At 31.0% G+C, this 14,402-nt stretch overlaps 1 protein-coding gene across 4 annotated transcripts in view; it reads right to left on the bottom strand.

The window, feature by feature from the left end:
• Nucleotides 1-14,402, bottom strand: part of GRIK2 (glutamate ionotropic receptor kainate type subunit 2) — a 649,982-nt gene that overhangs the window by 405,580 nt on the left and 230,000 nt on the right. For all 4 annotated transcript variants that reach the window (XM_042986881.1, XM_042986877.1, XM_042986880.1 and 1 more), the window contains exon 3: nt 819-986. In XM_042986881.1, the coding sequence (XP_042842815.1) occupies nt 819-986 (168 nt within the window). The remainder of the gene's footprint in view (nt 1-818; nt 987-14,402) is intronic.

The following is a 14,402-nucleotide window of genomic DNA, read 5'->3' as shown; positions in this document are numbered from 1 at the left end:
TATCACCCACTTAGACAAGTAAGACAATGGAAACATCTCTCAAAACACATTTACTACCAAAGTTATTGTTTGGTTAAAATAATGCCTTGATAATAGTTTCACTATTACCTTCCTGACTTTCTAAATGTTAAACTCATATTCCACAAAGTTATTTTTCTGTTCTTATCACTAAAAAAACAGTTTGACAACAAAATAAAAAAAATAACAAAATTTATAAAGTATTCTAATTATATCTTCCTATAATTCAATTTTCATATCATTAGCCATTTATTTTCAGTTATAAGAAGAAACATCCAATAGTTTTAAAAATGGGCATGAAGTACACATAAATGAAAGGCTGTTGAAAATTTTCCAATAAAGTTTTAAGATTGGGCTGACATTATGTAGTAACTTGGAACTACAGAACTTTCAAGGTAGTCAGTAAATTGAGACAATAGTGATAATGTACTTCTTGGAAATGACAGAAAACACAATAAAAATGTAGTAATGGATTCCAAAACTAGGTAAAATCCACTGCTGTATAGTTTTATTTAGTGGGTTCTTAAAAATAGGAATCATTTAGTAAGAAAAGGATTATTGCGGAGGAACAATTTACAACAATCATAGACCTAACTGAGTTTATGTTATAAATGATTTTGTCATAATAGGTAATCATAACACCTTACCTTCTTTGATAAAATTTATGTGCAGTTTGGAAAGAAACATTGCATGAAAATATGCCTAATGACTTATTAATTATATTTGGAATTAAGAAATCTCTTAAGAATACCTTTAGAATTGAATTCCAGAAAATACAATGTTAAATATTTGTCAATTACCTTTCTTGGATGCTTCAAAACTGTCATAGAGGTTTATCTTCTGGGTGTCATAAGTTAGGGTGGTATTGGGCAACAACGTTCTGTTTCTGTTGATTGTGTTCACAGCAAATCTGAACGCAAGTTCCTCAGCTCCCATTGGGCCAGATTCCACATATTCAAAAATACCACCTGGAGAAAAGAATAATCATGCAGTTTTACAAAAGGGAGAAAATGTGTAACATTTTCTGTAATTTTATGTATATGTGCATTTATGGGTGATAAAGCACACATGTTATTTGCTTAAGTACATGGAGTTTGTGCTTACTTTTTTATGAACTTGAATATTTGGGATGTGCCCTTTTAGATAAATCCACACTGTAAAAATTTCTTTGCTATTGCCATCATTATTTAACACAGCTTAAAAATGACTTTGCCTTTTTTCTTCTGGTAATTCCTTCTTTTAGGGCCTAGATATAGATCTTGCCTTAAGTATTGAGTATTATCCCTCAAAATTTTGCACACAGTTCCAGAATAATCAATCCTCTATATTGATATAAAGCTATGAAGTTAAGCATCAGGAAAGTTATATTAAATTTGTCTCCATTATCTGAGAAATCAGAAATCTTTAGCATAATTTCTATGGCACTTATTGTGTTAAAAGCCCCAAATACAAACTAACTTGCAAATTCTAGCATCTTACTTGCAAGAAAAGAGAAAAAAGCGTCATTTCTGTATTTGTTTTACTCTAAGTCTTTTTTAGAAGATACTTGGACATTTGTGAAAGATAAATCTCCAAAACAGAGTAAAATCCCTTAATTGGTGAATATCACGGAAGTATATAATTTAGCCCATAAAATGTAGAATACAATTCAAAAACATGTCCTTTCCATTTGTTACATTTTACCTGTTATATCTTAGTCCACTTCCCTCATTCTTGTCCCAGCCTTGCTTCTTACTGATATCATCTCTATTCAGTTATGAGTGACCTATGGGAACCTTGTCCAACAAATCTCTTCCTTATTGTTACTTTGGTAAATGGAATGAAAGGGGGAGTATCTGATATTTGACACTGTCCAACCTCTGTCCTTGGGAAAGTAGTACTACTTAAACAATAGAAAGCATTTATCTCTCTTCCTTTCAAATTTTATGCCATGTGCTCTCAGCATAGGCGTTCACAAATTAAACTCCCTTGGATAAGCCATTTCCACACCTTGCAATTCATACCTCATCAAAAGTCTTCTGACATATGAATGTCAGGTGACTATACTATCAGCAAACTTCCTATTTTAAATTCATAAGAAGACATGGTATGGTAACAATTCCTCTAAATATGAGAAATTAGTACTCCAAGAAAATACCACAGTGCTCAGACAAATTTATATTCAGGAAGAATTGGAAAATTTGTTATTTGACACCATACTAGTTTGAAATATTTCTCTTATTCTTTCAGCTAAATTGATGGTATAATTATCAGAGCAGTCAACTTATTATGAAATAGTACTTTTAGTATATTTAAAATCTTTGAGACTTATGCTAAGCAGAAGGACAATAAGTATTTACATGCCTAATGGGTGTCAAGAACCAAATCAGATATCTCGTATATATGGAGGAGAATAATGGTATGTGCCTAAATTCTGAAGCCAAAATGGGTTCATATTCTGGTTCTGCCATTTGCTGTCCATTTAAATTTGGGTAGTTGCCTAAATCCTCGTCTAAATTTCTTCATATCTAAAAAAAGGATTATAATTAACACTACTGCATAGAGTTGTTATAAAAATTAAATGCTATCTCATAACAAAACACTTAGATTGTGGTTGCCATAAAGTAAGCACGCTATAAGTGATTAAGGTTTCATTGAATCTTCAAAGTAATCCCAAGTAGTATTTTAGGAAAGAACTCTTTTGGCCAAAGATCATATAACTATGAAGTTATAGAGCTAACATTACAATATGTCCATGAAAAAATTAAAAGCCCTTACTTATTCCACTACAAACTAGTTCCAATACAAACTTATTCCACTACAAAAACTTCAAAATTTCATTCAGGTAAAATACACTAAAATTCCTAAAAGGTGAGACATACTGACTTTAATATAATATGTAATTAGAACTGTAAAATCCTACATATGGAACAGAAAAATAATAGAGCAATTGTAAGATACTTCTTAAAATTAATTAGGAATAAAGAGTCAATTATAGAAATGCAAACCTGAAGTTGTTTCTTAATGTCACAATAAAATGAAAAACTAAATCTTCTACTTTCCTCAGTTCAAATTATAGTTTCTATGTGATATACATACAAAAGAAAAATACAAAAATGGTCAATATTTGATGACAGTGGGTTAAAATGTCCCCATCCTTTATCTCTCTTCAAAATAAATAATTCAAATGTAAGTTTATATATTTGTTAGTCGTTTGAATATTTAAAGAAATCTTTGTAATTCCTTAGGACAACCCATTTTCATCTTAATTAAATAAAATAAATAATTTTTATTGATCCAAAGCCAGAATTTAAAATTTTGCATATAAAAATAAAAAACACCCAGATCATACAAGCTTTCCAGGCACAATATCTTCTATAACACCTTCCAGCCACGTACTCAAAAAATAGAGAGAGAGAGAGAGATATCACTACTTCTTATGTGTGGAGGGCAAGGATGGGCAGGTAGGGTAAAAGAATCTACTAAAGAGTTACTTTTTAAAAAGTATTTGGTGGGTTCTTCAAACTTATGTAGGAAAAAAAGGGAGCTTTTGTAATTCTGTTTAAAATTTTGGAAAGTTTAATAACATCTAACACAGTAATTGGTCAAAAAAGAAAAGTATAATCACCATATTAGGTGATTAGGTATAAGGACATTACTGATAGATATCACTAATTATTCTTGATTAATAAAAGGGAAAATATTTTTAGAAAAATAATGGAGTCACAATGAAGCTTTATTAAGAAAAAAAATCACATATTAATAGTAAATGCTATATTTAAGTGTAAAATATAAAGGAAGTCCTGGTAATGTCAGGAAAAAGATAAGAATGTGTACATTATTGACTTTTACTACTATTCTGGGAATTTCAATAAATGCAGTTAGAAATAAAAATACTTATTAAAACATATAGATTCATTTTTATTTCATTATATTTACAGAAGAGACACAATGGTGTTTGATAACAATGAAAATAACAAAATTGAGAGAATTTATCACCAACAAACCTTCACTACAACAGGTATTAAATAAATGAGTTCTTTAAGCAGAATAAAAAATGATCCCATAGGGACCCACCAAATTTCTAAAACATATGAAATATAAAAGAAGGGGAAATATGTGGGTGATTATTAATGAATTTTAACTAAACAAGCAAGAATAGTAATATCCTATGAAGTTTGTAATGTATTTAAATTAAAGTGCATGATAATAATAACATAAAGTTGAGAAAAAAATAAATAAAATTAAAGAATGTAAATGTTCTAGCAATATTGAGAGAAAGGTAAAGATAATTATTTTGGATTATAGTAAATCAATAATGCATATTTAAATTTCTTAAGATAGAGACTAATATAATGAACTAGTATATGATCAAAACTTTAATAGATTAAAAGTCACATAATAAAAATATTTTATTTGTCCAAAAAGAATAAGAAAACATAAGTAAAATAAATGGAGAGAAAAACACCAAAAAATTAACAAGATGGTATAAGTGGTAGATCTAAAACGAATGCATCTGTAATTGCATTAAAGGTAAATGGAGTAGATTCACATTTTGAAGTTTAAGATTATCTAACAGGGTAAAAAGGCACAAAACTATAAGCTACCTGCAAGAGAAACAGTGAAAAATAAAGAAAAAGATGGGCAAAGATAGGTTCTAAAACCACATTAGCCAAATAAAAGCTGGTGAAGCTATCTAATGTTACATAAAGTAGACTTGAAGACAAGAAGAGAATAGAGATACAGAGTGCATATCATAATGATGATAAAGAGGTCAATACACTGGAATGATATAAATCAGACTCGATACACATCTAATAAAAAATATTGACAAAAGAAGAAGGAGTTATAGATCATAGTGGGAAACATTAAAACACCACTCTCAGTAGTGTTAGCAGTTAGTTACTGACAGAGTAAACAGACAAAAAAATTACTTAAAATTTAGACAATCTAAATATATTTGACTTAATTAACAAAGATGAAACACAGTACCTCAAAATGACAAAATATTTTTTCTTTTCAAATGTATATTTACCAAAATTGATCATAAGCTGGGTCATATACTAAATCTCAACACACTTAAAAGTACTGAAATAATTCAGAGCATGTTCCCTCACCACAGTGATATTAAACTAGAAACAAATAACAAAAAGATAACTTAGAAATCCCAAGTTCAAAAATTAAAGAATATATGCCTAAGTAATCTATTGGTCAAGAATGAAATAAAAATGGAAATTACAAAATCCTGGAAACAAAATAAAACTGAAAATTTGGCATTCAGAATTTGCCTAATACAACTAAGTACATTCTTAAAAGAAAATTCAAAAGATTAAAAATCAATGATCTGAGATTCCATCTCAAATATCTACAAAAAAAACCCAAACAAATCAAATCCAAAGGAAACAGAAGAAAAAATATAAAGATTAGAGCAGAATTAAATAAAAAATATATATACAATAAACTACACACACACGAAGACAAAATTTGGTTATTTGAAATATTATTAAAATGTATAAAATCTTAACAAGCCTAATCAAGAATAAGAAGATAGAAATTATAAAAAAAATTACACACCATCTCTTAAGGATCATATTGATGTACAAATCTTAAATAAAATACAGTAAATTGAATCTAGCAATATATAAGATAATCATACATCCAAACCAAGTGGGTATGAAGGTTCCTCTAAGAGTTAAAAATAGAACTACCCTATGATCCAGCAATTGCACTACTAGATATTTACCCAAAGAAAACAAAAATATTCACTCAAAGGGATACATGCACCCTGACATTTATGGAAACATTATCTACAGCAGCCAAAGTATGGAAACAGTCCAAGTGTCCACTGACTGATGAATGGATAAAGATGTGGTATATGTATGCAATGGAATATTACTCAGCCATAAAAAAGAATGAAATCTTGCCATTGCAATGACATGGATGGAGCTAGAGAGTATTAGGCTAAGTGAAATAAGTCAGCCAGAGAAAGACAAATACCATATGATTTCATTCATATGTGAAACTCAAGAAACAAAACAAATGAACAAAGAGAGAGAGACACAAATGAAGAAATAAGAGTCTTAACTACAGAAAACAAATTTATGGTTACCAGAGGGAAGGTGGGTGAGGGGATGGGTGAAATAGATGATGAGGATTAAGGAGTGCACATGTTGTGGTGAACACAAATATTGTGTGGAAGTGTTGAATCACACTATATTGTGCACCTGAAACTAATATTGCACTGTATGTTAGCTAATTGGAATTTGCATAAAAACCTAAAGAGAAAAAAAACAAAACAAAACAAGTGGGCTTTATTTTAGGAATTCAAGATGTGCTTAACATTTGAAAATAATTCTATGTAATTTAAAATATTAACATAAAATAGAGAAAACTGAACAATCCTTTAATAGTCATAACAATATCATTGATAAATTTCAACTTCAACGCATGATTAGATACTCTAAGCAATTTAGAAATAGAAGAGACCTTTTGAGCAAGTATGGTGTATCTATAAATAACCTACATCATACATCAGACTTACTGGTATAATTTTGAAATATTTCCCCATAAGACTGGTAATGAAATAAGGGTGCTCACTATGACCACTTTTATTCAGCATTGAAATGAAAGTTCTATTTAGTTCAATTAACTAGTAATGAAACTAAAAAAAAATTAAAAATAAAAAATATAAGGTTTGAAAAGGAAGAAATTATTTTATGGTTCTTCTCAGGTGAAATGATTGTGTATACAGAAAAATAATACAGATAGGGGCGCCTGGGTGGCTCAGTTGGTTAAGCATCCGACTTCGGCTCAGGTCATGATCTTGCAGTTTGTGAGTTCAAGCCCCGCATGAGGCTCTGTGCTGACAGTTTGCTCCGAAGCTGGAGGCTGCTCTGGATTCTGTCTCTCTTTCTCTCTGCCCCTCCTCACTCACACTCTCTGTCTGTCTCAAAAGTAAATAAACATTAAAAAAAATTTTTTAAAGAAAAAAAAAGAAAAAGAATGCAGATAATTATTATGATTAAAAGAATGAATTTAGCAAGATGTCATTGGACATAAGATCAGTGTATAAAAATAAATGATATTTTTACATATCTACAACAAACCAAAAGGAAAAAATAATTATAAAGAATAATTTTCAATAATAAAGGATATGCAAAATATTGTGGTAAAAGCTATAAAATGTTATTAAGAGAAAATAGGAACTAACTAAACACAGGGATATATTAAATTTATGAAATAAAGAACTCAGTGGGGCACCTGCGTGACTCAGTCAGTAAGCACCTTACTCTCAATTTCAGCTCAGGTCATGATCTCACAGTTCGTCAGTTTGAGCCCTGCATCCGGCTCTGCACAGTGCGGAGCCTGCTTGGGATTCTCTATCTCCTTCTCTCTCTGCCTGTGCACACCCTCTCCCTCTCTCAAAATAAATAAATAAATAAATAAACTTAAAAAAAAAAAAAAACCTCAAGATTTTAAATTAATTATCCACAAATTTATCTATAGTTTAGTACAATCCCAATCAAAATCACAATAAGACTAAAATACATGTGGGAATGCAAAGGGCCTAAAATAGTAAAGCACTCTTAAGAGAAACAAAAACTGGAGGACTTGCACTACTGTATTTCAAGAATTGTAATAATTCAATTATAAATTACTCAATTTTTGTATTAGTATAAAGATAGACTACTAGATAAATAGAACAGAACATAGAATCCATAAACAGACTTTCACCTGTATAGCTGTTGACATATAAGTGATGATTCTATATAGTGCATCAGTGCATAGTGCAAAAGAGTTGTATTTTTAGTAAGTATGTCTGGCTCAGTTTGATAATCACACTTAAAAAAGTCATTTGAATCACATGACTAAATGTGAAAGTTAAACAATACTGTTGTTAAAAGAAAAACAGACTAAGAGAAGATTTCTTTAAAAAAAAGCAATAACCAAAAGGTAAAAAATATGACATAATTAGACTACATTAAAATTAAGAACTTCCCAGTACAAGAAAAAATTCGGAGGATGTGTGCATATGTGTGTGTGTGTGTGTGTGTGTGTGTGTAAAACAGAGAATTCATCTCTTTAAAATATTCATAAAAGGAAAATGGCAGTCAAATCAATAGAAGTATGGGTACAGAACTTGAACAAGCACTTCCTCCCAAAATATTAAAAAGGACAATAAACACACAAAAAAGAGTTCAACTTCATAATAATCTGGACAATAAAAATTAAAATTACAGTTCAAAATAATTTTACATTGACTCAAATGATTAAAATGGAAAAGACAAGTAGCATCAACTGTAGTTGAGAGTGTGGAGCAAGTAGACCTCCCATACACTGCTGGTCTCTCTAGAAGTTGGGACAACTGACTTTGAAAATTGTGCATCAGAGCCTTCTAACATTGAAAATACACAGGACCTGTGACCAAAATTTTACTTCAGGGTATATACCCAACACAAAGATGCATGCATGTTCATCAAAAACCATATACAAGAATATTCATAGCAGCATGGAATGCATGCATCATTGAATAACTGCATGCTACAATAAAAGATGAATCTCATAAACAAAATATTGGGTGGAAGAAGATAGACAAAAGAATACTGCTGTATGGTTTTATTTTTGCAAAACTTCAAAAAATAGTTGTGGGGTGGAATAGGGAGGGTGCATGATGTTCTTTGGAGGTGCTGGTGATGTTCTGTTTTGTTTTTTTTTAACCTAAGTGTTCGGATATATATTTATTAAAGCTTTACTCTGATTTGTGCACTTTGGTATATATGGATCATCCTTCAATAACATTTTACTTTAAAAAACAACTGCATAAAAGTGCTAAGTCTTATCTAATTTTGATGGCACAAGTAGTTAAAATAAAGGCAATACTGCTGAATGTAACTTGAATATTTGAAAAAAAATCCATAATTGAACACATAAACACGATTAAAGAAATACAAATAAGAAAATATATGTAAGTATATTAACTAATATAAACATAGTATATTAAAAAAACAAAGGGTTAGTACCTTCAATATAGAAATAATATTAACAATAAGGCACTACAACAGAAAACTTGGCAAAGAAATGAGTAGATAACTTATAAGTATCATATGAAAATAACTAATAGGCATATTAAAATGTTCAAAAATAGGAAACGAAAGACTAAAACAAACAGAAATTTTACAGATTACATTTGTTAAGGTGTGTGAGAGAAAGCATAGTTGAAGAGAAAAATAAATTGATATAAACCTTCTTGTAACTTTTTTTAAATCTATCAAGTTTTAAAAATGTAACCTGAAGAAAAACATGGGAGATTTAGATGCAAGGATGTTCACTTTGTTCATAAGAACCTAAGAACAAGAACAATATGCTTAGAAATGCTCTAAATACCTAATGGTGAAGAATTATTTACATAAATCATGGTACATTTAATTAATAAAACATTATGTAGCTAGCCATTTTAAATTATTCTACAGAAGTCATTTGATGACAAAAACTTTATATAAGTAGTTATAATATGTAATCATGCATAACAAAATAAGTGTGGTTTATTTCAGATGATAGGCATTTGATTAATTTTAATTTTCTTCTTTTCTCTTGTCTGTACGTTATAAATTGTTAAGAATGAACCTGCATTAATGTTATATTTTTTTGAAAAAATGAATAAAACATGTTTTAAAATAAAGCCAGACTATTATTAAGGGGTAGCAGAAAACAGGAGGATACTGTGAAATCTCAGGGTGTTTGTTAATGCATTTGTTTCTTTTATGATGAGAAAGACAGCATGTTGATATGATAGGGAGAGAACAATAAAACGTAGAAAACAGGGTATTACTGATGAAGCCAGGTGGCTCAGGAGCAAGAGAAGATCAAATCTAAAGGAAATGGTAAACTAAGCCTGGGGAGGACACCTTACTCATCCAAGCAAGAGGCAATTATCTGTGATCTGCTGATGGTGAAGATGGGTAGGATACTGAGAGAATATATATTTTATCTATTTTCTTTCTGAAGTAGAAAATAAGAGCCTATAAATTTGATTCTCTGAGGAAGAAATCAGCTATTTTTTTCATTTTAAAAATTGCTAATAAAAAATTGAAAGGCAAAGCATTTTTTCCACCTGTTCATAAACCTACAAAAGAGTAATTGTTCACATGATTTTGAATAGGGCTTTTTCTCTTTGTATAGCCTGAGAAAAATAATACTCATTTTCTACTATGTACCTCCTATAAAAAGTGTTTGCTTCTGGACTTAACTCATTTTATTATAAAATGTCAGAATTGCATGTAGCATTTCATAAGCATGTGGTACGTGAAGACAGAATTGCTACCCTAAGGAGTTCACAAATCATGTTTGGTGGACAAAGTACATCCCAGAGTAATAAAGAACACAGAAGAACTCTATGATCCTAAAGCAGCACCTTCCTAATGTATAATTATGTGCTTTCCTGAGACTTGTGGCAAGATTCACCTGATTTTACATTTTCAAGAATCTAAAGCCCATTTTCTCAGTATCTTCAAATTCCCTATTCTTTATGGGATATAAGCAACACTTCACTGCTTTCTTATACATTGCGTACCTTTGGCTTTTTGAAACAACAACAACAAAAAAAATCACTTAAGATAATCATTCTCACAGCTTTATTTTTGTTTGGTTTAGTTTTGTTTTTTGTTTCTTTTTAATTCAGAAAGAGCCACCACATCTCATGTAACCTCTATATCAAATAATAAAATGTCTGCAAGTTCTGTCTCCAAGCCTATTGTAAAAGTTAATAGTGCTCATCACTCTATAATAGGCCTGATAAAGAAAGAAGAAGAAAAGCAGAGGACAACAGCCTTCGTTTCCACAGGTCTATTTGTCCACCTTATTTTGTAGATATGAAAGAATAAATGGCAAGGAATCCTTTGCTCACACAAAACTCACAAACACTGAAACTTTCTCCCATCACAGTCCCTAACTCACAAAAAAACAATATTGATCAAGACTTGAAATAAAAATTTATATTAAGCTAACTGCTGAAGCCTGTCAAATCTTTTCTTTTAGATCTATTTTAACTACTACTGAGGATTGTGTCACTCATAAGGATGTGATGAATGTGCCAACCAACATCACATCTAACTTCTGAGACTGTTCAAATAGGTCTTATCTTAAAGTAGGTAAAGATCAGTGTTTTAGAGATGTTTAATTTCATAAAAAAATCAATGTTATGAATAACATCTGTTATTCTCTCAGAAGATATGCTAGTTTGTTCCATCAACCATTACAATAATCTTATTTTCTATTTAAATAAATACAAAACATGGTCTCCACATTTTAATTTTGTACGAATCCTTATCCAAAGGATAAAGTCACCATGCTTCTTTGTAAATGTGAAAGGTTATTTTCAAAACGCCCTGGATATTAAATGGCATTAGGCAATTATTTATTTCTTTTTCTCCTCAGGCAAAATAATGATATGGTGGTTATGTAAGAAAAAAACTTTATTCTTAGGAGATTCATGATGAAGTGTTTGGATGTCATAAAAATAAAAATGGAAAATGTTAACAATTATTTAATCAAAGTTGTAAGTATATGACTATATATGCTATCATCTGAACATTTCTGCATATTTTTAAAGTTCGTAATAAAAGTTTAGGCAGGGGAAGAAAAAGAAGAGGAAAAAGAAATAAAATTCCTATACAGTTTGTTACCACTGCATGTTTTTAACGGATTTCTCAAAAAGACCATTAAATTATTCTGCAAGCATTTATAAAAATACTTATGATGCACTACAATTGTACTATTATTGTAAGAGGAGTCTAAGAATGGCATAATCAATAAATCACCTAGTCTATCCATCCTTTGGATACTTAGATTGTTTCTACTACTACATTTGGGTCTCCAGGAATGGCAAACTTGCTACTATTTAAAGTTGTCTTTTACTTCCTGGAAGAGCTCTAGCACCAGATTCTTCTACATATTCGCCCATCGTCTGCTTCCCTGAACCTTCTAACCTTTTGTTCTGATTAGAATAAATTTAAGCCCAACTTCCATATGGTCATCATCCAGAATTTGAAAACAGATACCTTCTTCTGACTATATTTTCTTTTTTCCAGGTTAAAACTTTCAAATCTTTTGATTATCACATGAATATTCTGATCCTTTCATTTTTCTAGTTATTTTTCTCTGAAAATACTCCAGTGTATCTACAACTCAATGTTGGTCCACTTTTTAACTGTATTCCAATTAGGTCACAGCAAAGCAAAACACGATGGGGCTGTCGATTCTCAATGTAGTATAAACAATATAAATAGTAGACTTTTTTTGGAATACAATATCATAGGGTTTATTGATCTTGAACTTCTTATTAAAAAATTATGTTTCTAACGTACTTTTATTTTTCATACATGTCTCTGAAACATATCATCTATTTATTGTTTGTCTAAATTTCTAATTAAGACTATTTGGATTCCTTTATTAATGATTTTTAATGTTCATTTATTTTGAGAGAGAAAGAGGTGGGAAGGGCAGAAAGAGGGAGAGAGAGAATCCCAAGCAGACACCACACTGTCAGAACAGAGCCCAGTGTGGGGCTCATGAGATCATGACCTGAGACAAAATCAAGAGTCAGACACTCAACCCACTGAGCCACCCAGGCACCCCAAGACTATTTGGATTCTTATCCTATCATCAACTCTTTATTAATATTAGTTTATTCAACATCTAATGCATCAAGGCAAGTTACTAATACTACAAAATGTGAAATGTGTTTCTTTTTCCTTTGCCTTTAGGTCATATTCAGTTTTGTTTCTATGTCCAAGTCAGTGATAAAAATGATGAGCAAGAAACAGTTAAAGACAAAAATCTGAGATCCTACCCACATGGATACCCCACTGGAGGCTTTTCCTACTATTATACTAGCTAATGATCTTCTTAATTATTCTAGCTGACAGTGCCTAGGTCCCCATCACTTCTGCTGGAATATCAACGTACACCTTCTTACATGCTTGGTTAAGTCCAGATATACTATGTCTTCCATACTGTGATAGCGCATCTTCACTGGATTTTTCAGACTTGCTCCTATCAGGCTTTATTCTGCAACCAGAATAATATTTCTAAAATGCAACTTTGATCTTGTCATTTAATTTCTTAAGATCTTTCAATAACTGCCTACTTTTTAAGCTTAGTTCCATTTACAAAGGTCTTCATAGTCTACCTTCTGCCTCTCTCTCCAGGCTCCTTTCTTACCATTCCCACTTCCCCAGTGGGAACAACCTGCCTTTCTCTGAGTGAACCAGAATCAAATGCCACCATTCTTTCCGAGTGATGTTCCTCTGCCCAGGAACCTAGTTTCTACCTACTTATACACCCACATATAGAGATATACATAGACACACACACACACACACACATTAACACATACATCTGCAATATTAACACATACATCTTTCTCTCCTATTGTATCGTCAGCCTTTGGCATAGTCATCTTCTCTGGGAAGATATTCTTCCCTGGCCCAAACCCCAACCTGATTAAGTTGGGTCTTTGATTTGTATTCCCTCAATTCCAGAGCACTTCTAAACATCATAATGTATATTCCTACAATCTGAAGCTTGAGAAAGTTAAATCAGTATAAAACATGTTTAAACTTGAGCTCATTCTAAAGAATAAAGCTTTTAACAGTCAACATTTATTGAGAGCATACTGTATATCAGGCATTGTGGTAAATATTTTACAAACATTAATAGAAAGTCATCAAAAATGTAATTGAACATTTTCATATTTAAATACATAGATTAATACATAATTAATACATAATTAAATACATTTTCTGTATTTAATGTATTTCCATGGTCTTAATCTCTTATATTTTAATTCTGAATATAAATCTGACATTTAAGTCATCTACATTGTTAAGTCTAAGAATTGTTTTCCTTCTTTATGCTCCATGGTCTCTAAGGCAGTTTAATTCTTAGGCCAAATAATTTGCTTTACTGAGTCTATTCTGTTATGCTTCAGCAAGACATTGGAGCAGGTTCAGCACCCTGAGTATCTTGTTTTAGGTCAGTTACATAGTCAGTCATTAAGTGATGGATACTGGATTAGAACTCAGGAGACCTCAATCTAGGCCCCATCTTTTAATCACTATCTTCACTTTCTATCTTCAATTTCCGGTTGTTTTCACAGCAACTTTCTTTTTTTCTCAATGGTAATCCCTTTGAAAAAGATTCTTAGACTTTTATACCCATATGAAGTATGACTATAACATTCTGAAGCTCATTATGTGTGAATTTGATGGATGCCATCCTAGTATATGTATATGCAGCTAGAAAATCACATGTGCATATGGACCTAATTGATACACCATGAAAAAATGAATTAGTAGGTCACCGCTCCCCAAAAGAGGATTGTGTGGGAAGCACATAGTGTAAGGCAG

Source organism: Panthera tigris, chromosome B2 (genome assembly GCF_018350195.1).
Source record: "Panthera tigris isolate Pti1 chromosome B2, P.tigris_Pti1_mat1.1, whole genome shotgun sequence".
Lineage (NCBI taxonomy): Eukaryota > Metazoa > Chordata > Mammalia > Carnivora > Felidae > Panthera > Panthera tigris.
This window is presented reverse-complemented; position numbering and strand designations above follow the sequence as displayed.